Source organism: Sinohyriopsis cumingii, chromosome 11 (genome assembly GCF_028554795.1).
Source record: "Sinohyriopsis cumingii isolate HCF-2022 chromosome 11, ASM2855479v2, whole genome shotgun sequence".
Classification (NCBI taxonomy): domain Eukaryota; kingdom Metazoa; phylum Mollusca; class Bivalvia; order Unionida; family Unionidae; genus Sinohyriopsis; species Sinohyriopsis cumingii.
The window spans coordinates 106,076,014-106,103,162 of record NC_142971.1 but is presented as its reverse complement, the minus strand read 5'-3'; the positions used below and the strand labels follow the sequence as shown (position 1 = coordinate 106,103,162).

Here is a 27,149-nt window from a genome sequence, read left to right as displayed (position 1 = left end):
TACCCTTTTCACGACAAACCCACTGAATATTACACAAAGTTTGCCTGCTGTGTCAGTAACTAGAACATTTACGGTTCAGCCGTCTAATTCAGTGCATGTAACTCTAACTCCGCCAGAACATTTTTCTAGGTGTGCTAATATTTTTGGAAACAACCGATTCTCGTAAACAGCGATTCCGTACCTCACTCCCCAAGATGTAGTCGTACCTACACGGATATTGGTGGCACCCTTATTAGAGAGTATGGACTCCTTCTTCTTCTTCTTCTTCTTCTTCTTCTCTCTCTCTCTCTCTCTCTCTCTAACCATGGGCAAAGTCATTTCTTAATTTATGAGTAATCCCTTCTCATAGCAAGAGATGAGAAGAAGGTTATGATACAACATGTATCATAACAGAACTACGGTTCGATCCCGACACCAGTCCTGTACAAATCCTGCGCCTCAGTAGGGAGAATAATCATGCTCCGGGAGTACAACGGAATTCGAAACCGTTTTGTGCAGCATGGGTCACTGTCAAAGTAAGATATATATCTGTCATGTATTGAAAGTTGTTACATATGTCGAAGATTTAAATGCAAAATCTTTGCATATGGTTCTATTGATAAATGTGTTAGAAGCTGTTTTTATCTTGGCATTCATTGTTGTAGACAGCGTCATGTTCGAGAAAGTTAACAAAGATCGATAAAGGGATCTGTCGATAATAACACGCTGATACCGTGACTTTTTTAGTAATATAACCCAGCACATGTCATACGATGCTAATTTGATAAATATTAAGAAAATCCTGTCATTTAAGTTTATTTGAGATTAAGATAATAATACATTTCTTTAATAATAAGCCCTTTTTATGTTCAATGGTTAATCGATATTTCCTATTTTGCTGCTCCGTTATTATTGAATCATTAAAGCCTTTACTGCCATTAATGTTTATTCTAATACTGCAAAAATACCAAAAAAAGTAAATAAGTGCACAAGTAGTGATTGAATCTGAACATTGAAGCAACTCGTAAGAATGTGTGAAGATATATTTGGCTATTGTCACTGTTTCCTTTTTAAAAAAAAGCACGCTTACCGATTGTATAAAACACAACACAAGTTTTAATTTCACCTGCTGTTTCCTTAAACTATTGAAGAAATGCTAATGACATCTTTTATTATTTTCAAAGGAGCGTAGCGATATCCAAACTAATAACATCTACACAAAGGTATTTATTTAAATTGGAATTACAGGTGAAGAGATGTTCTTCTAATTTTTATTTTAGGCCAAAATTTCATTCCAAGCGTAGAAAAATGCGGCGATAAGGCTAGATTGAAAGCTTGTCCATTGTCACAAGCCATGGGTGACAATCCGGTAGCCTTATTTGATTGTTCACCTGTGGCTACATGTGCTCAGATTTCCTCTTTCTTTATGAGAGAGCATGAACAAAAATACGCTATCAACAGCACAAGGAAACGATTTCCTACACATACACGAATGGTCCCGACGAGAGACAGTGTTTGGAAGACGAACTTTGATCTGCTCATACACACAGTGTGAAAGGTCATACCTTTTCAAAATGCCGAGAATATTTTACTCCCGTTAGCAATAATCAGTTAAGTACAATTAAGCATCTTTATAAGAAACAAGAAATCCCGGCACAGGTAGTCATTGGTGATAAAGAAGCGTAGCAACGATGAAGCTTGTCTATTCTCAAGGCTAAATCAATTATTCAAGTCTTATCTGAACAATAGATTAATATCTAACTTACCAGATGGTATAATATTAACACGTACATATTAGAATCTAACTTGTAAAGTCGTTTAGAATATCGGGACCCACAACTTGATGACTGACTGACTGACCGACTCTCTCTCTCTCTCTCTCTCTCTCTCTCATCTTCGGTTTGATTGAGCCAACGGTCAGTCAGATGGGCGGATGATTGAGAACATTGTTAATTACCTTCAAATGCTGTTTATTTGCAGGAACTTTTTCAGAAACAACCATATAAGTTTAGGCGCATTAGGACGACAACTGCTGGGGACTTATATTTTACTTCGAAAGCGGAGTTACCTCCCATAGACTATTCAGTCAATTACGAAAACGTTTCTTACATGTAAGATAGCAAGTACTCTAAAGTACTTACAATTAAAAAATGATGAAAACTTGGATAAATATTGGAGTATATGTGACAACTAAACACTGAAAGTAAGATACGATAATAACCGGTGTTAAACCTCCAACTGGATAGCTCTTTTTATTGCATGGGGTCAACTTCCGTATGTTGTTGTGGTGTCACTTTGACTGTAGATGGAAACCACTCTAAGAGCAAAGGCTTGTAAATTAACACGCTAGAGGGAAAGTTATAGCCCTTTATACGACCAATAATATTTACAGCTTTGATGCTTTGATTGTTAGTTTAAAAATTCCTGTTATATTATTCAACATTATTGTGTTATATATATATATATATACACACACACACACACACACACACACACACACACACACATATATATATATATATATATATATATATATATATATATATATATATATATATATATATATATATATATATATATATATATATATGTATAGTTTTTGTATTCTGTGCTTGATCATTAATAAAATATTCAAAAATATAAAATTGGAAAATATCATATAATAGTGTAAACCTTTAATCAATGATTGAAATGCAACTAACCTTCTCTGTGTGTCCATTTCAAAAAAATTTACTCGATAAGGCTTCAAATTTTCAGAAAAAAAAACGAAGTAAATTTGATGTAAGATTTCTCTTTGTTGGCTTTACCTAATTTATGTATTCGGATTGACCGATTTGTTTCTATAGTACGTGTGTAACAAATGGTTATACATTTTTCTCCATGCTTAAATGAAGTATTACAACACACGCCCCATTGTAGACAGGCATATTCTTGCGTGGTTGCCAACGTTGATTTCGATACAATAATTCAATTATTTAAAGCAGTAGCATGCTCGATGATATCAGGATAACCTTTAACTCTTCAAATGCTGTTTTATTTTCGAGGGTGTAAGACAGCTTTGTAGAGAATATTCTGTAGCTACACGGGAACTTCAACACTTTTCTCATATATTCAACTGTACACTTGTTTTATTGTTGCACTGTTCAGAAGGGCACATGGCTTAAAATGAGAGTAGGGACTATATCTCTCAAAATGAATTCTGCAAGGCTTGTTGGCACAGCGATCAGATCACGCGCAGCAACTTTTTTTAAAACTTTACTTAGCAGATTAAAGTATGTATTGTAGCATCTTTTATTTACTTATAAATGGTCTATGTTTGATTTACTTTTTATTAAAATCAGCAATCGCTATTTATTACTTTATACTTGTACAAATTTCGTAACTCCTATTTGGATACCTCATTATTTTTTCCATAGCACAGTCTTGAAAATGCACTGTTAAAATTGTAAAATGCATAAAATGTGAAAAAAAATAGTTTACTGTGCACTAAAGCACTCGTTGAATAACTGTTTAGATAGATAGATAGATAGACAGATAGACAGATAGATAGATGACAGATAGACATACAGATAGACAGATAGATAGATAAATAGATAGATATATGATGTTGTTGTCTTTCTCTAGGGTCATGTTTAAATCCACATATAAGCACTTTATTAATATTTAGGTAAATAAGAAATATGACTTGTCGCGGCAAATGAAGCTATTGTTATGCACTTTACATGTCATTTCTGTCATTGCTTAGTCAATATTCAACATTGTAGATGTGTATCAATAATTTGAAATATATCTAAATGAAAATAAATATATGCTCATAGTGAACTTATGGAATAATTTAAACTATTTTTTCAAAACATTCTATTATAATGTACATGTGTTGGCATAATTTAATTACTACAATTATGATCTTTGTGTCATTGACACGTAAATTACATCATGTCTTTGTCATTTAATTTACAATATTAACAACCTCACTACAGTTATAGTTCCTTCATGTGGTAATGTCACACCTTTAGAACAATATGGATACACAACCAGACCGTAGCATAGTAGCATATGCATGGCATGAAGTTAATTGGTTTGCATACGAATTCAGTTGTTTTTGTTTCTATATCACTGCTAATGTTTGCATGGAGATTAAATGAAATCGAGATAACATAATTATACTTTGAAGCAATATGTCACTAAAAACAGTCACTACCTCAAATGTGAAAGCAAACATTAAACCGTTCTATTGTTTTAATCGTCCTGTAAAATGAACATTTTTCTCCATTATCAGCATATTTGTTCTACAACACCAAGGAGATTTTGAATTGGTAAGTATGTATCATCTTTTTTTCCTTCCATAGAAGATTGCATGATATAACCACAAATTATCTAAATGCAATCAATAAATAAGTAGAAAAAAAATATTTTAAAAAATTGAATATTAGAATACAAATTCTTACGTATATCAATCAATAAAGCGTTCCTCGACAATTTATAACATCCGCTTTGTCAAGCTATGGGAAATGCCAGACCATTACGATCCTGCATACTGCAAATGATAAAAGCAAAATAGTTCCTTTAAACTTTTAAATTAGATGGCGTTACTATTAAATATGACAAAAGGAAAAAAGCAACAGAAGCCATAAAAAGTCTTCCTTATCTTTGAATGTTTGTCAAAAGGCTGGAATCATATAAATGAAAAAACTAAACTTACTAATCAGTGTGAAAGAGAGATCACATCGTCAAAAAAGCATATACAATTGCGCTGAATTTTCGCATAGAAATTGAGTGAATGTAAAAACAGTCTAATAAATATGACTGAGTGTTTGACCATAAACATTAAATAATTCATATATAATTACGTACTCGGTTTTGCATCAATCTTTCTATCCTTCAACAATCTATCCATCTATCTCTTCACCCATCCATGCATCCATAACACGAATTTTTCATTCTGCTTTATCGCTATCGTTTCCGCCAATGATGAAAATTTTAAGATGAACCCAGCACAAACAAGAATAATAATAACAATAATACCAAGAATCAGATTGACGATAGTTGGATTTAATGCAGCACAGACGAGATAAATAGTGCATGTTCTGCAAGAAGCAACTTATATTACATGCAATGCTCCGGTATTGTTGAACGAATAGTGTAAGGGACGTGATCCAGTGTACTAAGTATGATATTAGCCTCCGCAGTTGTCGTCACGTAATAATTAAATTTCCGGTTTATTCAAGTTTCAAAAGAATAAACATCATGTGAAAATCATTAACAGAATTCTCACCCATCTGCCCACCCGATTCAACACCAGATCGATAACAAATGTAGATGATCTTCTGAAATAGACAGACAGAGACACATAGACAGAAAAAGAGAGGAAATATAGCGGTAGTCGGGTGCAACGATATTCCAGATGCAGATACCAAGTCACCGTATGACGTGTACATTTTAACATTACAACATCTTGTAAGACCCAGATGAATTTATTGTTCGGGCAACACTGAATAATTGATTTCGCTCAGCGAATAGACAAGTTTCATCGTCACAAGCCACGAGCGATAATCAGCTACACGTCAGCAGCAGAGGGGGCGAATCCGACATTTTGTCCAATCGTCATTTGGCTTAATTAATACTTTCTGCAACTCAACGATCCGGTGTCGTCAGCGCCTGGTAAAAAAAAAACGACGACGTCGTTGGGGGATCGTCCAATCGTCATTTGTTTTAATTAACACCTTCTGCGCGCCGATCCCCAGCGTCGTCAGCGTCCGGTAAACACATCGACGACCGCGTCGATGTCATCGCCCCCTCTGCTGCTATGATCTTACAAACAGAGTGATCACTAACTCCTCCTCTTGTAGATCAATTAGGTTATTTGACTGATCGGTAAGTCTAAAATTAATTCTCGTTAAAAACCGATTATGGCATCGCATATAGACCGGATTAATCGGACTCTCAACGATTAAAAATCCCGGAGGGGCTGTTGGTGAAAATGAATAAAGGATATACCCCTGTTGAGCCTGATTTGATTGCTTGGTATTCACCTGGTAACTCCCTTCGACAGCATCGCACACTAGATTGATTGCTATCACCGATGCGATATTTACGTTGTATGGGGCAATATGCCTACCATCATCTCCGTTATCGTGTCTGAGGATATGAGTTGATGGACTGAGAAAATCATTAAGAGACTTTCTTAGTTCTGGCGTGTTGTATCCTGGAAACCTGAAATCGGGTAAATTGGCTTCTGCGATATTATACTCGGTTAGGAATTCTTGTTTATTATCAATTCCGCTAACGGATATTATCTCGACGATTCGTTTGTTGATATATTCCATGTCTGATATAAGTTGATTTAACACCTCAACGTGTTTTCGTGCTTTTGTTTTCTGTAGTTGTTCTAGTTGCAATCGGTAATTACGATTAATCTCGGCAAACGCATCAGTGATATCATTTAAATTAAATATGAACTCGATGAGCGATTCAGGAGTTTCCCTATGCGTAAAATACCATTCAATGGTATTTCTGTCTTGAAATAAAAACCTGCCGTATGGGAGCGCTTTTTTCATAATAGACAAACTATCTCGATAACTGGGATTAATCTCATGATACGATTGCTCATTCGTGTACAAGTCTGCGGAGATTCCATGAGGTGGATTCTCAGGCCATCCTAGTATGGTTCTTATTGAACTGTTATAGATATCAACCATATACCCCGGTGTGCTTATTTCAATCGTCGACGATAACGTCGGTTCATGAACCGTAATAGCGATTTTTGATTCCTTTCCTGTGATCGATTTTATCCTGCGTTGAAATTCTTTATTGATTTGTTCTATTTGGTATGACCCAGTTGGTATTGTAACCTCCTCCCAGTCTGGGGTCCCATTGGGTTTATTTGTCCGTGCAAAAACCAGCGAGTTATTAGGTTGTTGTCCGTTAAATGCGTCCGCTCGGATATTAGGCCAACTGTGATATATTCGCAATTTTGCCAGCGCTATTTCCTTCACTGGAACCGGCGATGGGAAGTTCACACTGAATTCGGGTTTCGTTGACGTTATCGATATCATACTTGTTTGTACCGGAGTGGTGTTCTCCGCGATCCGCTGAAGTAATTGAAACCCTTCGGGGTTCAGCGACATTATTATTATTCGTTGTCTTTAGTGTCTAATTTCAACAACCAGAGCCCATTGAAGTGGTTCCGGCTTCCAGTTGAAAATCCTCAATTTTTGACATCGCGGAGCTATACAACTGGACCATCGTGGAGAATTCAACATCGGATACGAACAAATTATCAATCGACAACGAGATCAACCCGGATAATTTCGAGTACGCGTCGGATACTATTTGATGTTTTACTGTATACTCGTTGAGTTTTTTCTGAAAACACGATGATATCTTCCTAGTGATTGCGTTGGCGACTCCAGCAACTGTTGTCATTGCGGAGATAGCGATTGGAACAGCGATCGGGGATGTCGTGGTCACCGTGGATAAAATAACACCGGTACCGGCTACTATACCCGACACCGAGTACACGACCGCGTCGATGGCGGTTATTTTTCGGCGGTATTTTTTTATTTTTACACGGTATTGTTCGGAAAGCGTTTTCAAGTTCGCGGAGAATTCTTTTGCGGTATCGAATCGATATTGATGTGACGTCGGTGATACCTCTGATTCAATTTCCTTGGTGGTCATTTTAATTTTAAAAGAGCTAGTGTTTTTAATTACTTAGATTTGCTACAAATTCCACATACCATGTAATGTTTGCCCCGGCTAGATTTCTATCAACGGCATAAATTGTAAACCGTTCAGTTGCGCTCTTGTCTATAATTGTTGATATTGTATTGTTAAACCCGGATGAACTAAACGATACTATATTAAACTGCATCATTGAAACCAGTGTCAATCGATAAATGCCCTTAACAGTTGCGGTAATATTTAATATATTCTGTGTAGGAGTCCAATCAAATGATCCATGCCGAATTGTGTATACTGTGTTGATGATGTTCTCATGAGGGTTTTTTATTTTTTCGAATTGCTCTGCTACTCTCGGTAGTCCGTCTTTAATCGCTTCAACATCAGTTCTGATTATTCTTATTTCCTGTGCATACCCGTTTATATTAATCTTGTTCACTGTAATATCAGTTTTGATTGTTTCTATTTCCCGTGTATTCTCGGTCATACTTTTTTTGTTCGCTGCAACATCAAGTTTGATTGTTTCTATTTCATATGTATGCACGTCTATGCCTTTTTTGTTCGCTGCAACATCAGTTTTGATTAATCCTATTCCCCGCCAATACGTGTCTACATTTTTTTTGTTCGCTTCAATATCGGTTTTGATTGTTCCTATTTCCTGTGTATGCGCGTCCACACCCTTTTTGTTCGCTTCAATATTAGTTTTGATTGTTCCTATTTCCTGTGTATGCGCGTCCATATTATTTATGATCGTTGTAACATCAGTTTTGATTCTTTCTATTTTCCGTCCATGCGAGTCTACATTATTTATGATCGTTGCAACATTAGCGCCGATTATTTATATTTCCCGTTCATGCGCGTCTACACTCCTTTTGTTCGTTGCAACATCAGTTTTGATTGTTTCTATTTCCTGTCCATACGCAGTGATATCATTTATAGTTATTGTGATTTCATCCGGTTTGGCATTTTTTTTACCAAGGAATTTATCAAAGTTGTCATCGATCCTGTTAACATTTTTTCGTAACGAGGTAAATTGGCCCGACAGCGTCGTAAACTCCAAAATAGTATTTTTTATTGTTGCAAGATTCGGTTCGGTCACCGTCGGGGTCCCAAAAAAACTAGCGGTAGTGAGTTGTATATCGGTGACAGATTTTTTCACCTCGGTGACAGATTTTTTCACCTCGGTGGCAGATTTATTCACCCGCGCGTCAAGTTCGGTCACTGATCTATCTAACCTTATAAAACCGTCTTTGACTAATGTTATCGTCGATAGATGTTCACCCGGTTTGAGTCGTCCGTCGCCGGTATACAACGCGATAGCGCCCTCGGCGGCATCACGCTGTCGTATTAAAACGTCATTCAGCGACACATTACCGGATTTCAATTTACCCTGGCGGTCTTGAAATACAACTATTTCGCCCGGGTCAACACTTGTTAAATTCAACGTATCAGCGATTTCATCCTCAATTAGTTTTTTTATGTCGGCGGCGGCCGTTTCCGTGGATTCTTTCAGCACCGAAATAGGTCGTCCCCAAATATCAATCATCGTTATTGTAAAAAAAACGGTGTTTTTAATTAACCCGCCGGGCCTCTACGACCCCACTAGTGTATTCGTTTACAACCACATGAGGTGGTTTTCGCGATGATGAAATCGCCGCAAGTACGTTCAATACCTCACGGCCACATATCGGTGGGTCACTTAACTGCTGTGTTGGCAGCGTGGAATAAAAAACCCGGGCTGAACACGCCCGGGCTGAACACGCCCGGATATACCGCATGAACTCGTTCGGCGGGGCTAACCCGTATGAATCAAAATAGACGATCGCACGCGGATCAATCGCGTACGCGACCCAATGAGTTCCCGCTCCGGAGGACCCATCGAGGTTAATTATGCCGGTTTCAATATTCCTTGGTGCCGCCGGTAATTGATCCCTCATAAAAACACCTCTGAAGTTTTTTATCGCTAGCGCGTTTGCGGCGTCTATTAAATCAAAATTAGACATTGGAGTCATAGACTCTTGAGTTAATAAACGGTTCCCGGTAGTCTTAGACCCTTTCCCGAGTACCATGAATACGGGGTCCCCGGTAGTCTTAGACCCTTTCCGGCTACGGGTCATTTTTTTTTTTGTAGCCTTTCCCGGTTGCCTTCTTTAATGCCATTCCCGCCGCGGTACCAACGGCTCCTAACGCCGCCGCCTTAGCTACTGCTGGTGCGGCCGCGGCAATCAACGCTGGAATCGCAGCTAACAGCGGAAATATCCCACCGGTCTTTTCCATGTTTCTAATTGCTGCGGCCGAAAAATCTATTTGAACGCCCTTTTTATTCTTCATCGCATCATTGAAATGTTTTATTTGACGCGCCGTCAACGATATCTTATGATTACCACCCGCCATCTGCGACGGCTTCAGCGTTATTGTGGTTCCGCATTGTTTAGCCGACTTTGATCGTAATTTCTTGACTTGACCATCAGTTAGTGTAACGCCGACAACACTATACGACATTTTATTGTAAACGCGTTTGTGTTTTCAATTACATGTTTTCCACTGGCGCATCAACGATTCTCATTCGTCCACCAACACCTTCCAACAGCATTGATTTATCGCTGAGAATGACAGCAACCGCTCTATAATTGGCACCAGCCGGGGCTATACGAGCTCGGAAGTGTATATCAACGACGGATTGTCTCGTTAAATCAAGATGTTCCAACGAAAAATAATAAATCGGATACAGGTTTTTAAAATCAAGTTGTGATATTTGCAAACCAGTGTCGACGTTTTGATCACGACCCATATATGACAGCAATCGATGATACACACGTGCGATATGGTTGTCGCCGTAATTAAGCTGTATATCCTCGGATGGTTCCTGTTGTATGTTTATTCTCAGCGAAACATCCCTGACTCCTAATTGATCAAATATCATATGGCTGCGTTCTTGACTGCCCAATCGTTCCCTATTCTGTAGCGCTATGAATATATGACGCGGGGCTGAAACACCCTGTTTTGATGCCAGGTGCCATGTAAACGTATCGGCGACGTTATCCTCTTTAGCATCAGTTGTTACCGCTAGCCAACTCAACAACGATTTCCCTCCCTGTTCCATAAATGATAACAATCGTGCTTCCGTGGTAACTGATGGAGTCAACACCGGCATCCACAATGCCATTTTAGTTAAAACGACTTTACCGTCAGCGACACCTGCAGCACGCCATATTGCATTGTTATCATCGCCCCTTCGCGTTAGCGCGATTGTATGCTTAGCCCCATAGATAACTTTTCTGACATTTCTGCAAAACCCAAATATGTGATGGAGTGGAATCGCGCATGAAAACTGTCGGCGTGGTCTTTTCAACATTATTATTCGTGCTGCGAATCCCGTATTGTAATCATTGTTGATACTCTTTATAATATTGAAATTAGCGCCTGGTCTTGCTCTGCGGTCTGGATTGGCTGCTTCAGCCTGTGGGTCAGCTGCGGTATCTCTTTCCGCCAGCACGTTGATGTACTGAAGATGATCAGCGTTATTAGTGGTGTCCTTCGCAAACATCATAGATGGGCCCGCCGATCTTGTATAATCATCCGAGTATCTCGCTAACCCAATTATCGTCGTTGCAACATCAACCTCGCGTTCTATTGATTCAATTTCTCGCCCGTCAATAAGATATCTGGCACTCTCAAATAACGCCATGATACCGTTGTTAACGAAGCCAACTCGAACACGATCGTCATCTGCGTATGGTGCATTATCGGCAGCATTTGTCACGAGTTCTCCCTCAATTTCGATAAACGCTTCACACGGCAGAAAGTATTTACTGGTATCTTGGACTTGAAGTTCAATTCGCGATCGTAGGTCAGGTTGCGCTGCATAATAAGAATAAAATTGATAATCACGGACAGAATCATCCCTGCGCACTGGGGCGTCCATATCAAACGCGGGATCAGCGGTACGCGCAAACATTTTATTATTTATCATGTTGATGTTTTCAATTGCGATTTTTTCGTCGTAAATTCTTTGAATTCTGTTTAAGACCACTTCCCGCTATCGCGTTAATGATCGCGTTGGTTGACGCATCGGCGGATGACTGAGCCGCCAACGACTCTAATTTTTCTTCCACGGCGTTATTTATTACTTTACTGACATTCGCAGGCATCACTGTCGTTGATGGCATCACCGGTGGTTTCTGTTTTTTTCTCCTCACCAACGACATTAGTTTGTTCCGCGCGGCTGAAAGCGCCTTTCCGGCAACATCTCCAATAGCGCTGATTCCCTTATCACGAATAACATCAATAGCCTTCATTCCTAATTGTTTGGCTAACGGCGCTACTTTTGGAGCCATTCTTGTAAATAACCCCGCAATGGTGCTACCGAGACCATCTCCATAGTACGCGCGGTAAACAGGCAATCGCGAGTTTACCACGTAGACGAGTACTGGTTTATCATGGTTGTAGTGTATGATCATCCTTATTATAAAAACACCAGTTTTCCAATTAATCATCCACGAGCTCGTCTATGAGCGTTCGATATGCATTAATGTCCATGATACCGCCTGCAAATAAACGCTTGCAAATATCAGCGGCCTCATTGATTATTTCCGGAGAGTTATTTCCGGCTCGTTTTCCTCCGATTAGTATTTCTAGCCGTGATATATCACTGAGAACACTACCAGGACAGGTAACGCCGTAGGATTCTTTACCAACAGAGTATCCTTTTCCTTTTTTTGGTCTTCTGCTTTCAACTTTCTTGTGGAATGCGTCGTAATTGGGATCACCACGATGTGGTAATGCGTCTCTATGTTTACTCGCTAAATACACCATTCTTGTCCAATCCTTTAACGTCTTTATATTTTTCTCGTAACCGCTATTGATATGCTTTTTATCTCGTATGCCCTTAGTAAAATTTGCATCGGCAAAATCAACTAATTCTTCATCGTCGAGGGCTCTAATTTGATCTATTGTGCTCTTCTTGAGTACATTACGGGGTATATTCCCCTCTTTCCGTATTTCTTCCAGTATTTCTTCCAGTATTTCTTCCGGTATTTCTTCCAGTATTTCTTCCGGTATTTCTTCTTCTGGTTCTTTCGCAGTAGCACCTGGTTCTTCCTCGTCGGCCATTGTAACATAAGGTTCTTGTGGTTCGGTTATAGCGAGTGGTGGTGGCCTCCGTGTTGTAGCAGCCGCTATTTTTGCAGGGAGTGTTTCTAAAGACCTTTTTGTTTGTTTTGTCTCTGCCGCTATCTTTTCAAGCGCACCAAGAACGGGTACAGTTGCCGCCGTAACATCCTTAGTCGCTTTAGTTACCGGGGCAAATAACTGTTTGCTTCCAACAGCAAAATCAGTTTGCATTTGTTGCCGCGTTTGAAGTTGTTCTCGGACCCTGTCTCGTAACGGTATGAACTTTTTAAGCGCTGCTAGCCGCTCTCTGGCTAGCCGAGTAGTGAGTGATTCGCCTACCATTATTGCAATTGCTCCGCAATTTCTAATTTCTCGCCGAGTGTGACATCGGAGGCTCCGTCTATAATCCTTCTAATGTTTTTGATCTTGCTAGAAATCTCCCGGCGTCGTTCATAAACACGTCCAAGTTTTTTTCGTATTATTTCAACGGCAGTAAATAGTCCAATGAATGCATTTGCGTCATTGTGGTACAGGTTCTCATTAATCGTATGTTGTAATCGTTTTATAAAAAAGTACTCGCGGGCCAGGGTGAAACGCCCCCGTTTCGATTGTTCGTTAATAATCTCATAATCGGATAATATTTTTTCACTGTCGAGACCATCAGATAATTCAATTCCTTGATTTTTTAATTTTGAAATCTCGGCTAATATATTATTGATGTCTTCGATATTCATTATTCTTATAAAACATCTTATTTTTAAATAAAAAAAAAAATTATTTTACAAAATGGACCCCCGTGTATCAACCCCGAGGTGTTTAACAACACTGAATACTTCGTTTTCTTCCGGAACAGACGTGACCTTGTCACGGCGACTTCGTATCTATATACGAAAATCGAATTCTATATCCGGTCCTTTTTGAGATCGCTGTTTGATATACTCGTTCTGCAACAAATCGTACTGAGGCCCTACAAATGTCGAAATATTTTCCTGCCGCATTCATGGAGTGAAATGTTTTTTCCTCGTGCGTTGACGTATCAAACGATTTGACACCCCTTGCTTGCTTTGAGCACTTACCAGTTTGGCCTTTTTTACTGTTTTCACTCTGAGAGATGGCTTGCAGATTACATAGTCTGTTATTTTGATAATTAGAATCAATGTGATCAATAACGAGACTATCTTTGATTAATCCGTGGAAACATTCATAGATGATTCTGTGACAGAGATATTTTTTCCCTCCAGCAGTAAACATTAAATACCCGTGATTGTTTTTCCATCCAACCGGTTTTTTTAGTCTGCGGTTTCTAACAATGCCGTCGCGAGATGCCTCGTAATTGACGAGCAGGGGGTGCGGCTGAAATTCTTGGTCCATTTATATAATAATACTACTTGTCTAATTTATTATTTGGTTTAATTATAAATCTTTCAACATAGTCTTGGGGGGTTTTGATGACGGAGTCAGCGGTGGGGTCAATGACGGCGTTTTTAATTCGTTTGTCATAATAGCGTTTTAGTTCCCTGTATCGCTTTCCGCCACAATTAATACACAACTGCGATTTTCCTCTTACACCAACGTGGCAAACCAAGCACGGGAGGGGGCCAAGAGAACCATTACGAACGCTTTGTAAATGATACCCGCAGAATTCACCTCTGCATGATTTACTGCACGGGGTTGTCGACCCAATCATCAACCATTTGCATTTATTCATTATACTATATTCTTTTATTTAAATACTTGTTTTAATTATATGGATGAGTTCGAGAGATTAGCAGCAATTAAGCCCTGGAAAAATATTAAATTCAATCTCGATAGAGCCCTCAAGGACGTACCAAAAGCGTTAATAAACGATAGAACCCTGTTGAATAAAATACGCGATTGTATCGATGAATTCAAGCGTGATGGTGCATCTCATAGTTGGTCAACATTTCGAATTGATGGTGTTGTTGATGCTACCATGAACGACAACCGCGCAGCAACGATAATATCACAACTTGACGGTAAAAAGTATTTCTTCAGAGTAAAATTCATTGTCCGGGTGGAATCAGGTGATTGGATCATACGTGATAAATTTGAACCAGTTCTCAGCGACAAGAAAACAGTCATTGTTAGCCGCGACTCCAAGCCGGGGTTGTTAACCGGAATTGACAGACCATACTATGAACGAGCGTATCCTGAAACAGCAGTTGTTTATGGAATATACCCGCTAAATAAGAAACCTGATATCCGAAAACTGAAACCAATGAAACAGTCAACTGGGATAAATTGTGTAGCAGAACGAATAATAGAGCATTTTACAAATGCATGTCGAGGAAACAAATTGACTGATTTACGACGTAGCAAAATCAACCAGTGGGAACTAACCGTAAAAGAGCGTGGAGCAACCATCAGCGACATAGCGAGATTAGAAACATCGCTGAGATTTCCAATAACCGTTACAACGATAACCGGTGAAGTATTATACGAATCGAAGTATAAATCAAATGGGGCCCCAATCAAAATTATTGATCATAACGAACACGCATGGACGCCCGCGATCACAATATTTCCACGGGATAGAACAGTAAAGTATATCCCGGGGGAATTTATGCAAGATGGTTTTCTCGCGGAGAGGAAACTATTTGATGCTATTGCCTACTTGTGTAAAAACGACCCTGTATCAGTGTGGTTACTTCGCAGCGCTGAAAACGATGCGGATACCTTTGATCAGTTTGTAAGACCAAACGGTGAATTATATCGCACTGAAGCATTTCACAACAGGATGAAGAAAACCGCCATGGAATTTGAAGAGCATGATGAACAACTGCTAACAAATTGTTTTACGATTCCATCGGTTGCGGCTCATGTTGCAGCAAGGAAAAATGCGTGGAGACCAACGCGCAGGGAATTTCTGCCGGATGTACAATCCAGTTGTTTGGAATACTATCACGGTGGACTATGGAACACTGGATACAACCGCGACGCTATGATCTCGGTTGATATGGTTGCCTGTTATCCAGCGAGTTTTCTCGGGTATGGATCCGCCGCTGAGTATTTCAAACGATTTGGACACCCCAGTCATGAAATGACTCGTGTTGCTATTAATGGACCACTGCCTGATTTTGATTTAACCGGATTCGCTCGCATAGTATCATTTGAATTCGCGGCAGGACTCCATTGCTGTTGCTATATTTGGATCGGTAGACACATGACTGAAAAGAAGTGGCTGCCAATAGCGCTGCTACGGTATATGATTGATTGTAGCATGCTTGTATCGTTGATTGTCAGTGACGCGATTGTATCATATCGAGCGCAGACTGAAGTCTGGTTACCAGAACCGGAGCGTCTAGATAGCATAATTGACGAGTCCAGAAAACACATTGATGCCGACGAGGAATATATCGTCGAATGGTCCAGGAGGATATTCAACCAACGAAACAGAGAGGCAAAAGATCTCGGTAGAAGAATAATCGGTAAGTTCACACAAGGTGGAAAAAACTGCGATTACAAACGATATTGCTCACGGCTGATTATAGATGACGCAGAATATGATTTCGTAATCAAGGACGCAGTGGCGAAAAATAGATACGTGAACTGCAAAACAGCTTTCTTGTCCAATGGAACAAGGTTGGGTACAGTTGTTACCTACAGCGACGGAGACAGCCCGGCATACCCGCATTTGAGGGCGTCTATGCTGGGTTACGCCGCTATCAATTTATTCTCGATGATAAATAGATTTCCCGACACCGCGGTTAGAGTAGCCGTTGATTCATTTTATATTAACGTAAAGTACAAGGAAAACGTAGCCGGGTTTACTAGTCCGGACGAGAGTTGGGGTACATGGAGAATTAAAAATGAAATACGACGCGATTATTCCCCGTCAGCAGATGTCACCGTTGAGAACGACTACTTACGCGGTGATGAATTGTCAGAATGGTCTAATGCACCACCGTGTTCTGATCCAATTTGTAGGCACAAGACGGTTTATTTAAGCGGCTGTGGCGGGTCAGGAAAGACGACTCGGGCAATTGAATTATTCCGAACGCGGGCAAGTATGATCGTGCTTACACCGACCCATAGACTAGCGCGAGAGATAAAACAACGAAATGTTGACGCCGTTACTTATCACAGCTTTTTTCGATACAGCGGTGGTGAGTGGACTCCTGATCGAATGGGGGAAAAATTTATTCCTGAGGTTATCATCTGGGACGAAATATGTACTGTTTCGTTAGACGTTTTACAAATGTTTCTTGATTGGTTGCTGCTCGCGAATACAGCGGTAATCATGTGTGGGGATCATGGCCAACCACCACCATTTGTCGGCGAGGGTCCACATGATTGGTTGAGCGGGTTTGTGGACTATTATGAAGAAACCGATACTGATTACCGGGCACTTGATGAACAACTGCGCGAGGTTAAAAAATTAATCAGATTACAGCCGGATAGAATTCAATGTGAAATAATCCGCGAGGTGATTCCGGAAACGCCGTTAAATGAATTCTGGGAAACATGGAAACCAAACGATTTAATTGTAGCGAGCAGAAAGATAGTCAGAGACACACTTCAGCGGAGGTTGTTTACGTTGCATAAGGAAAAGTTTCCAACGCGTCCAGTGCCGTTATGTTATAGACCCGCGGATACACGGCGGCAGAACATTGAAGTTGAAATCCCGGCCCCGACAGCGTCAGGGACAAAAAAACAAATTCTCGTGCTGAATGATATCGTGCTCGTTGATATCAGCGTCGTTGAGGACGCGCTACGTGCTGATAAATCCCCGTGGACGCTAGGATACGCAACGACAATACATTCCTCGCAGGGGCTGACTATCACGGACACAATTGTTTGGATGGTTGATAATCGCATCGAATGGTCGAATCTAGTCTATCTTGCAGTGTCCCGAGTACGGAGGATAAATCAGCTTCGAAGAATTGTTATTGACGGAGTCAGTGACGGAGTCACCAACGACAACGACATCATCGATGCAAGCGTCATTGATAGAAAACTCTCGGGTTACCGCCAACAGGATAAAAAAAAACAGCGGCGTTTTGATATTGATGCCGAATTAATAATTGCGTTACGACAACAACAGAATAATCACTGCGCGAGTTGCAATTGTGTAATGCGCTGGCGTTATTTGGATAAAGACGCTCGCCAATTTACCGTGGACAGGATCGATAACAGTCTCGGTCATGTCAAAAACAATGTAAGGTTGACTTGTCTTGAGCGCAATAGACGCAACAGCGCTAGTTAAGACCACGCGGGGGTAATTGAGTATCGTCAGGTATCACTTGTAGTTGCTCGCGTGTAAATCCGCGCTGAGGAGCAGTTGAATCCAGTCTATAGATCGGTGGTCTATCAGTTGATCGTGTTATCGTTGATATGTTATGTGTGGTAACACTCCAGATAGGATCAGTAGCTCTTTTTTTACCGCCTTCAAGCTCTCCTGGTTCATACAGATATCTCACGGTGACATCGCCGAGAATCGGCTTGGAAACGCTATTTATTTTTGATCTTCCGGGTATATACTCGTATTTAATCGCGTCGCTGGGCTTCATGTTGATTGCTCGGGTAATCTCGTTATTTAACGCTGCAATTACACCTGGCAACCTTTTGACCCATTCACGAGATCGTTTTTCTTGGATGAATTCCTTCGCGTATTGATATCCAAATAACCGTTCAGCAAGAGTCCGATTGAATCGTTCAACAATTGCCTGATCACGATGTAGCGCAGTATGACCTCGTCGTATCGCGACGCTATGATGTTTCAGCGTTGATAAAACAGCGCCGCGAAATTCACTACCAGGATCAACTTGTAATAGATTTGGCCAGCGCAGAGGACCTCTTCGATAAATTCTTTCAAACGCAGCGACTACTTCAGTTGCTGACTTTGTTTTTAACGGCTCCGCTTGTTTGTATCGACTCGCAACATCAACTACGGTTAGCGCGTATTTGTAACCGTTGTCATGCGGCAGAAATAGTATATCAGCCTGATGAACTTCATTAGGTACGCTGACATCAAAGCGCGAGAAGTTGATTTGTTTAGGCGGTGGTAGATAGATTTGCCATATAGCCTGTTTGGATAACCAATTAGCCGCAGTGGCCTTTGTTACCTTTGCAGCGCTTGCAAGCTTACCAATTGCGGCCTTCCCCTTCCAGTATCCTCTCGGAGAATAACAGATGGATTCCATATTGTTATTAATTACCAGCGCCCATCATTAATTTACCTTTCATAGCCGATTTTACCAACCATGAGGCCAATTTTTCTTTGACGGATTTATCAGGAATAGCATTTAACGCGTGAATTAATTTTACGTCCGCGATATGGCGCTGTTGCAGATCGCTACTTTTGTAAGCAACATCATGAGCATGACACGCCTTATCGATAGCATTTATTGGGTACTCACCGGGTTTGGGTTGATTTTGATCATCGAGTCTGATATCTAATCGTGTTCCGGGGCCACAGTAGCTATATCCTGGGAGGTACTTTTCTCCTGGATACTTTGCCCACGGGGTCCCGGGGAGTTTTGATAACCTGGCTGCAATATCACCTCCTCGCTTTTTTTAAAACATCCCCGGGTTTAATAGAAATAAATCTAAATTTCTTTGTACCGCATTGTACACACTTACCAGTAAGGGCCGATCTGTTATTTCTTGTTGTAGCGGTTGTCATATCATTTGTGCCAGTACGTACTCTACACTTCACACAATATAGATCCATAATTTATGTATAGAGATATGAATATAATTGATTTTTCGGCGACTAAAACAAGAGAACCAGTTAAGCATGTTGCAGCGTTAGCAAACTCGATCCGGATGATTATCATCGGACCATCTGGATCGGGCAAGACGCAATTGTTACTCAATTTAATAATGAGATGGATGAAGTGGGATAAGTTGTAATTGGTTGCTCCTAGCGTAGATGATCAACGATGCTACGAGGTGTTGAAAGATTTCAACGAGAATGCATCAGCGATCGCTGAAAAAAATGTTATTGAGTTTATTACAGATATCAATGATGCACCAGGCATTGATGATATTGATGGCGACGTTAACAATCTAGTCGTGTACGATGATGTTATGTTAGACAATCAAAAAATCTCAGCTAGGATATTTTCCAGAGGCAGGCATAAAAACACCGACGTGATATATGTCACTCAACGATACACTCAGATTCCAAAAGTAATCAGAGACAACTGTAATATTCTTGCTGTATTCAACGGCGTTGATACACACACGCTACGAAATATTTGGCAGACATGGTGCGGCGGTGACATGGACTTTAATGTTTTTCGAAACTTTTTTAGTCATGCTCAGTCGACCCCACATGGATTTGTAACGATAAATTTACATGACCCTCGGACACGATATCGTATTGGACTTGACCAAATATTCGGTTAGTTGTAAATAATTTTCATTGTAAATAACTCCTTAGCAGCAGAGGGGGCGATGACATCGACGCGGTCGTCGATGTTTTTACCGGACGCTGACGACGCTGGGGATCGGCGCGCAGAAGGTGTTAATTAAACCAAATGACGATTGGACGATCCCCCAACGACGTCGTCGTTTTTTTTTTACCAGGCGCTGACGACACCGGATCGTTGAGTTGCAGAAAGTATTAATTAAGCCAAATGACGATTGGACAAAATGTCGGATTCGCCCCCTCTGCTGCTACGTCTTTGTTATTCGTGGCTACCTGTTCTGGCATTCAAACGTTTGTTATGAATATACATAAACCTACTTAATCACTCACTTCAGCGGAATGAATAAACTTGTTTGCATTAAAACCGAACATGATCTTTCACTCTGTTAGTATGAGCCTATCAACGTTTGTCTTCCAAATAACATCATTCATCGATCAATGAATGACACTTTCACTGATGTGTAGGTGATTGTTACCAGGCCCGACCCTAGGGCAAGGCAAACGAGGCAACCACCTTGGGCCCTGCGCTTTCAGTGGCCCCGCGCTGCTGGCTATGATATGGTATTGCAAATACCGTATTGGTAGGAAATCAACTCCGCATTGCAAGTGTTTTGCTTGGGGCCCAGCTCATCGCTTGATGCCTTGGTCCCCCGCACATCCTAGGGCGGCTCCTGGTTGTTACCTTGTGTTGCCGATAACGTGATAACGTATTTTTGATTTTGAGTACACATTCTCGTGAAAAAACGAGGAAATCTTAGCACAGGCAGCCACAGGTGAGAAATGAGGCTAGCATGTATCATTTACACGAAGATTTGTTATACTGCATAATTTAACCCCTTTACACAAGTTACTTAATAGAAATGCTATATTTAGCGTTTAGCGAACGTGAAAAATATTTCAGTTTCAACCAAGATTGACAAGGTCCTACTTATAACCCAAATTATCTCTGTGTCATCATAATACAGACGTGTATTGTCGAGAAGCAGAAGTTTGGACTATTAAGTGCACCATCCATCCTTAAATGTACTTTCTACAACGCTAGACAAATGAATTTGCACTTCGTGCATCCAGTTAAAAAAAATTATACCTCAAAAGTAAAATTGTTGGAAGGTTTTACTGAGCATGAATAGATCATTGAAGAGACGAAGTCTAGATAACAAAATGACAGATTAAATGACATATTTCGGTACAAAGTATATATGTCAGTCTTCCTTTAATTACAGCAATAGCTATTTTATTGTCAATCGGATTTATTTTCAAAAGAAAACATTTTTTATTTTCGGCTTGTGCTGAAATTTTTTGAAGCAAAAAAGTAGTCATTAAAACTTTTATTCCAAATATAAAACACGCTCAAGGTTTTACGCAATATCGCTTAAGCTGGTTTTATTTGTTCAATTAATTTATACTATTCTGGTGGCTTCCTGAACATTATTGTGGAGGAGGAGGTACGGAGGGTTGTTAATGAAGGAAGGTCCTTTTAACTTTTGATCGAGAGATAAATTAGTGCAATAAAACAAGAATTATTTGTTCCCTGCAACTTCTATGTACGATGTTTTACAAATTTATTTTCTCTGCAAGTCATCTTCCTGGTACGATGCTTTTATGTGTGTAATACCTATTTTCAAACTGATTTTGAGTTCATGTAAACATACTATAAACTCAATATCTTGTGGGGAAAAAAACTTGGACAATTTTTGGTGAACGTATTACCCTCTTTTACGTGCGCTTTTATGGTCACTGGCTGCAAAAAATGGCCTAATATTGACTCTCTGTTTTAATGTCGCTTAAAGTAAACAAAGTATTGTGTAATCCGTTATGCTGAATATTTACATAAGCTGAAGTTTTATATACTTTCATGACTTTATGCAATTAATTACGTGATTTGGACTTTCAAGTATATACAAATCTAGTCACGCCCTATACTGTATGCTTCCTTGGATGCCATACACCTGGTACTATTTATGACGCTTTTGGTATAAATATCTGATAGATACACATATCAAGGAAGGGAGAGATAGACAAAGGGAGGAAAGAGATATGTTATTAATTTTCTGAGTTTGAGCAAGTGCATGTGCAAACGAAATACTCTCAATGCCTTCACAGGAATATTTTCTTCACTAAATCATATATATTAAGTAGTACCGCTTTCGTTATATAATATGAACTGATAACCTTGTATCGCATACTGTTAGAACCGTGAAATAGTATTTTATATTTTGTATTTATTTAAATGCGAAATTTTCTCGTGTGAGGTAACTGTTAATTATCTATAGTGTCATTTTCTTTCATTATGTTTGGAACATGATTATACTCTTTCTAAACCAAAACATGTTTTCGAGAATTGCAACTGTACAAAACATTTTACTAAATCTTTGGATTTAGAGTCTTTAAAAACTAAAAGTCATTTATTTCAGATTACTCCAAGCTATATCGAAGCATACATAATGCAAATCACTGACACGGTTTACATCAAAATCAGACATGCTAATAAGTTTAAATGTCGTGCTTTAGAATATCAATGCTTTCAAAATCAATTTCGGCTCACAAAGCACCTCAATAAAATACAACCTGCCAATCGATCATTCTAGTATGAAGGCCATTCCGCTATAGCCGTCGAAAATCTAATGTATTTTTCTGCATTTTACAACTAATAGACTCCGTTATTACCGATTACGACCAGCAATGTTAGCTCTGAGTGATAATTTAGATAGATTCACAACATCACTAACGCAACCAGTTAACACAACCAATCAGAGATGTAAAATCTGTATTAAAAATATATATCTCTTCGTCTGAACAGTTGTATTTGAAACTAGTGACATTAGTCTGTAAACAGTAGCATAACTTCACTGCATCTCATGTTCAGTTACGAAACAACGCTGATAAACTTTTAAGAAATAGTTATTTTACAAAAAGAAAGAAGATATGAAATTGTTATGTTTCTTTTTATACTTACGTTTGATCAAATCTAACCTAAAATGTCTCCCTGAAATTATTACCAGTCTAATTAAACCCTAGATATCTATTGCTCTGTCTTTATATCATACATACTATACTTTTGTACATTTCTGTACTTGGTAGATGTCGACAGACGATAGCCAAAAATAAGACTACTAATAATACGAATTTCCTTAAAGCCGTACTATAATTCGTTCCGCACATCATCGCGAATTTTATCATATCTTAACTCGGTAAATTTGCAGGTCAACGTCATTAAATGTACTAGAAATACCTAATTATTTTCATACGAAGTATATAAAACGAATTAGGTACTTTTAGCTCTGTTTAATGACGCTGACTTGAAAATTATGTAAATTTAATCAAATCAATTTCTTATTTATTCTGGCAAAACAGTCATGATGATTGTGTTAATAATAATAATAATAATAATAATAATAATAATAATAATAATTAGTAGTAGTAGTAGTAGTAGTAGTAATAGTAGTAGAGTAGTTGTCGTCTTGTTATCATTATTATTATTACAATTATTATTATATTTTTATTATTATACATCCGATGATGTTGTGTTTTGATTGATTAAATCGCAAAGTCGTGCTTATTGTATTACGCTCGCGTACGGACGCAGAGATGATATACGATTTGTTATGCACACAATATACAAATCCTCAGGCGTCCCTGATAATTAAGCCGTTGTCTCTGACATCAGTCTGTATGTGGCACTGCAGACTAGGCGACATTGGAGACTATGGTTTAGATTATGCAATCGTACGTGAATATCACGGGGTCTCACTTTTAATTGACAAAATATTGTTTCTTTAAATGTTATTTTGTTCATCAGACATCTTTCCTTTTTCCTCATCTCCTTTCATTCGCATTTAGCTTCATTTCCAATGAGATCTTTCCAAATGCAAATTATCTGGGGATTCCAGAAGAAAAACTACTTAATTCCTGAATACTAAATTTTCTTTACTCTTTCTTTCTTTGATTCGATTCTAAGGTTATATCCATTACACTTCATATTAGCATTTTATACAATGAGCTAAAATCCTCATCTTTGTTGAAGTATTGACAATACAAATGTACTTGATCAAGTGTTGAGTCAATATTAACGTATAAGGACTAGAAAGAAAATACTATTTTATTATTCCAATATCAGGTATTAAAAGTTGATCGGTTCATACAATGCATCATGACAGTATAATTAAGGACAACATTTTCGAGTGAGCTCATTAATGTATACAAATATACAAAACTGAAAACCCTGACAAATAATAATAAGCCTACTCACTCCCTTAATCTATCTATCTATCTATCTATCTATCTATCTATCTATCCATCTATCTATCTATCTATCTATCTATCTATCTATCTATCTATCTATCTATCAGATATTTGCACCAAAACCATCGTAACTGATCGTGGATGTATGGTATCAAGAGGAACAGGAGATAAAGTACTCGAGTAGATTGGGAGTGTTTACATAGCATAATATCTCTCTACGACATAAACGTCTGCTTTGGCAAATATTAAACTTTACAGTTTATCGTATGCTTTGTTGACTTTATCAACAATTAAAAGGTAAGCCAACATATTGTCACTTTTTACAGTCAATGATCAAAAATACGTACCCCCAAAAAGGACGTTGCTTTCATAAAATGCTTACCTAAATACATGACATTCAGTTAATTACATAAACTAAAATTAATATATCTATTATTTTGTTTTCTGCATGGTTTACAACACTTAATATTTTTTAATAATTCCTGCTTATGTTTTCTAAGAGCGGCATATAAAGCTATATTCTGATTCGATAATTATTTAAATTTTCATACAACAGAATAAGATCAGATGACTTTTATAAATAGTAAGAGATAACAATAATACCTGATTATATTGCAAAAGCGAAGTGTTATTTTAATTTGAGTGATAAAAGCTGGGTAAGAAAAACAAATCTTTGCTGGTGTTTATACTAAGACAAGGAAATCCCTGTCACAGTGTTAAGTTGTTACAAATAATGTAACCCCTCGACTGGAATTGTTTTGTCCCTGTGCAATCCACACTATAGATTATATCATTTTACGCTAATGTAATGTTCAAATCATATATATCAACGTGCATAAAGATCCACTTTGAGCTTCAATTGCTTTTATTTAGAATGGGATATAATTTCTGTCTTCAGTTCGATAGGGACTCTGTTGCTTCTTCCTATTCGATTTAAATTTGTGCCAAAAGCTAACTGTAAACAATGATATGCTATGCAGAAGACGTTTCGTTTGGTTATTGCGTCCGGAACATTTTAAAGTTTTTATGGGTAAATAATGGAAAGTACTCATCACATACTAGTCCTCTTTAGGTTTGATATGTTCCTTGAACTAGGGACAAATGATACAAATAACGTTTTTATGAGCGCAGTAAATTTGCGGCAAATGTCTTGTTTCAAATTTTTAGAATTAATGTCTTTTCCGTATTATAAATTAGAGATAATCTGTTATGAATGTTATGTGTCTGTAAATGTTTGTTTACTTTGTATCAGATACATAACTTGATATATAGAAGTCGGTATGCGCTACATTGGAGTAAAAAGTACGGATGCAACTTTTCCATGCAACTGTATGTTTTACTTATAAATAATACAAACCAATTATTCATGCAGGTTTTAAATATATATTTTATATTTTCTTATATACATATGACACATTTCAAGTCCTGCATGGTTAGTAGAGGAAATTGACATTTATTATGTTTTTATGACTGCTGGTGTTATAATGCTGTTGAAATATTTGAAGTACAATTTCAAACACGCACGTGATTTTAATTTCATCTTATAATAATTATCTTTAGTGTATTAAGAATTCTACAGTTGTAAATGCTTTAATATAATCTATTATATTATGTTTAGATTTATATTTTTCCACATCAGATTGTAAAGGTAGCACTTGTTATCGCTGTTCTTTTGGTTCTGAACACCTACTATTTAAAACGTTATCATATGTGGGTCTGTTGTTGTCGTCATTGATAGGAATTTGTATATCGTAATTAAAATAAGTATGTTTAATACTGGATGAATTTAGATCCAAACGTCCACTTGTTATTTTTTTTTTAAATGTATTAGCCTATCAAATGTATTCAAGGATGTCTCAGTCCAACAACCTTGACCAGATAGATACACGGATGTATATCGCGCTCTGCCCATACTACCTATGTATCTATCAATCTTATCTCGCATTCAGCCTCAGGCTCTACAAACTCATAACATTTTTCCGGAGTTATTATCAAGATAATTAAATTTCTATTTTGTCATTACAATTTACAGCAATCTGATTGGACAGGTCCTTTTGAATTATTGGGGTACATACCTTTATGAATCCCAATTTGTTTAAAGCCAAGCACACCTGCACTACCTTTCTGTACATAATAATCAATGAGGACTATATTTAGAATATAGGATCAATTAAACTCAGACTTATTCGGTAAAATTTAAATTAGGAATACTGGACATTTTTTCAAATAACTGAGATAGTTTTGCTAAAGTTAGAAGTAAAGTATATTTTAATCGAATAAATAAACCTCGTCTGCTTACATATCTTGATGTGAAATACATGACTATCGTGTGGATTTGGAGCTGATCGTTGTGAGTGTTTATTAATGTATGATACGAAATATGTGTTTTGTTACAAAATAGAAAGTGTGTGAATTTGTATTGCAGAATAAAACGAAAGCAAAATATATTCATAAGAAAAGAGAAAAATATTTTGTGGTCACAGGTTGTTTTGAAAGCCCGTATAGTCCTCTTACGTAAGATTTTAATCATGAACTAAGTACTTTACCTATACTCCAATAAGTGAGATACATTTGCTAATGCTACAAAAATAAACAACGTCTGCTTACATGTCATGATGTAAAGCTTGACGGTACCGTGCGAAATGGCATTTTGCACGGTGATTTGTATGCAGTCCTAACATTGATGAAAATGAAGAACAAAATCGTGCTTTCCATGAAAACAATGAAACAATCTCTGTGG

At 38.3% G+C, this 27,149-nt stretch overlaps 1 protein-coding gene across 1 annotated transcript in view; it reads left to right on the top strand.

Moving 5' to 3' along the window:
• The window catches only part of LOC149789224 (SCO-spondin-like), a 102,158-nt gene that overhangs the window by 56,660 nt on the left and 18,349 nt on the right, over nt 1–27,149 (top strand). Inside the window, exon 39 of the mRNA XM_089973591.1 lies at nt 1,260–1,348. Within this exon, the coding sequence (XP_089829717.1) occupies nt 1,260–1,348 (89 nt within the window). The remainder of the gene's footprint in view (nt 1–1,259; nt 1,349–27,149) is intronic.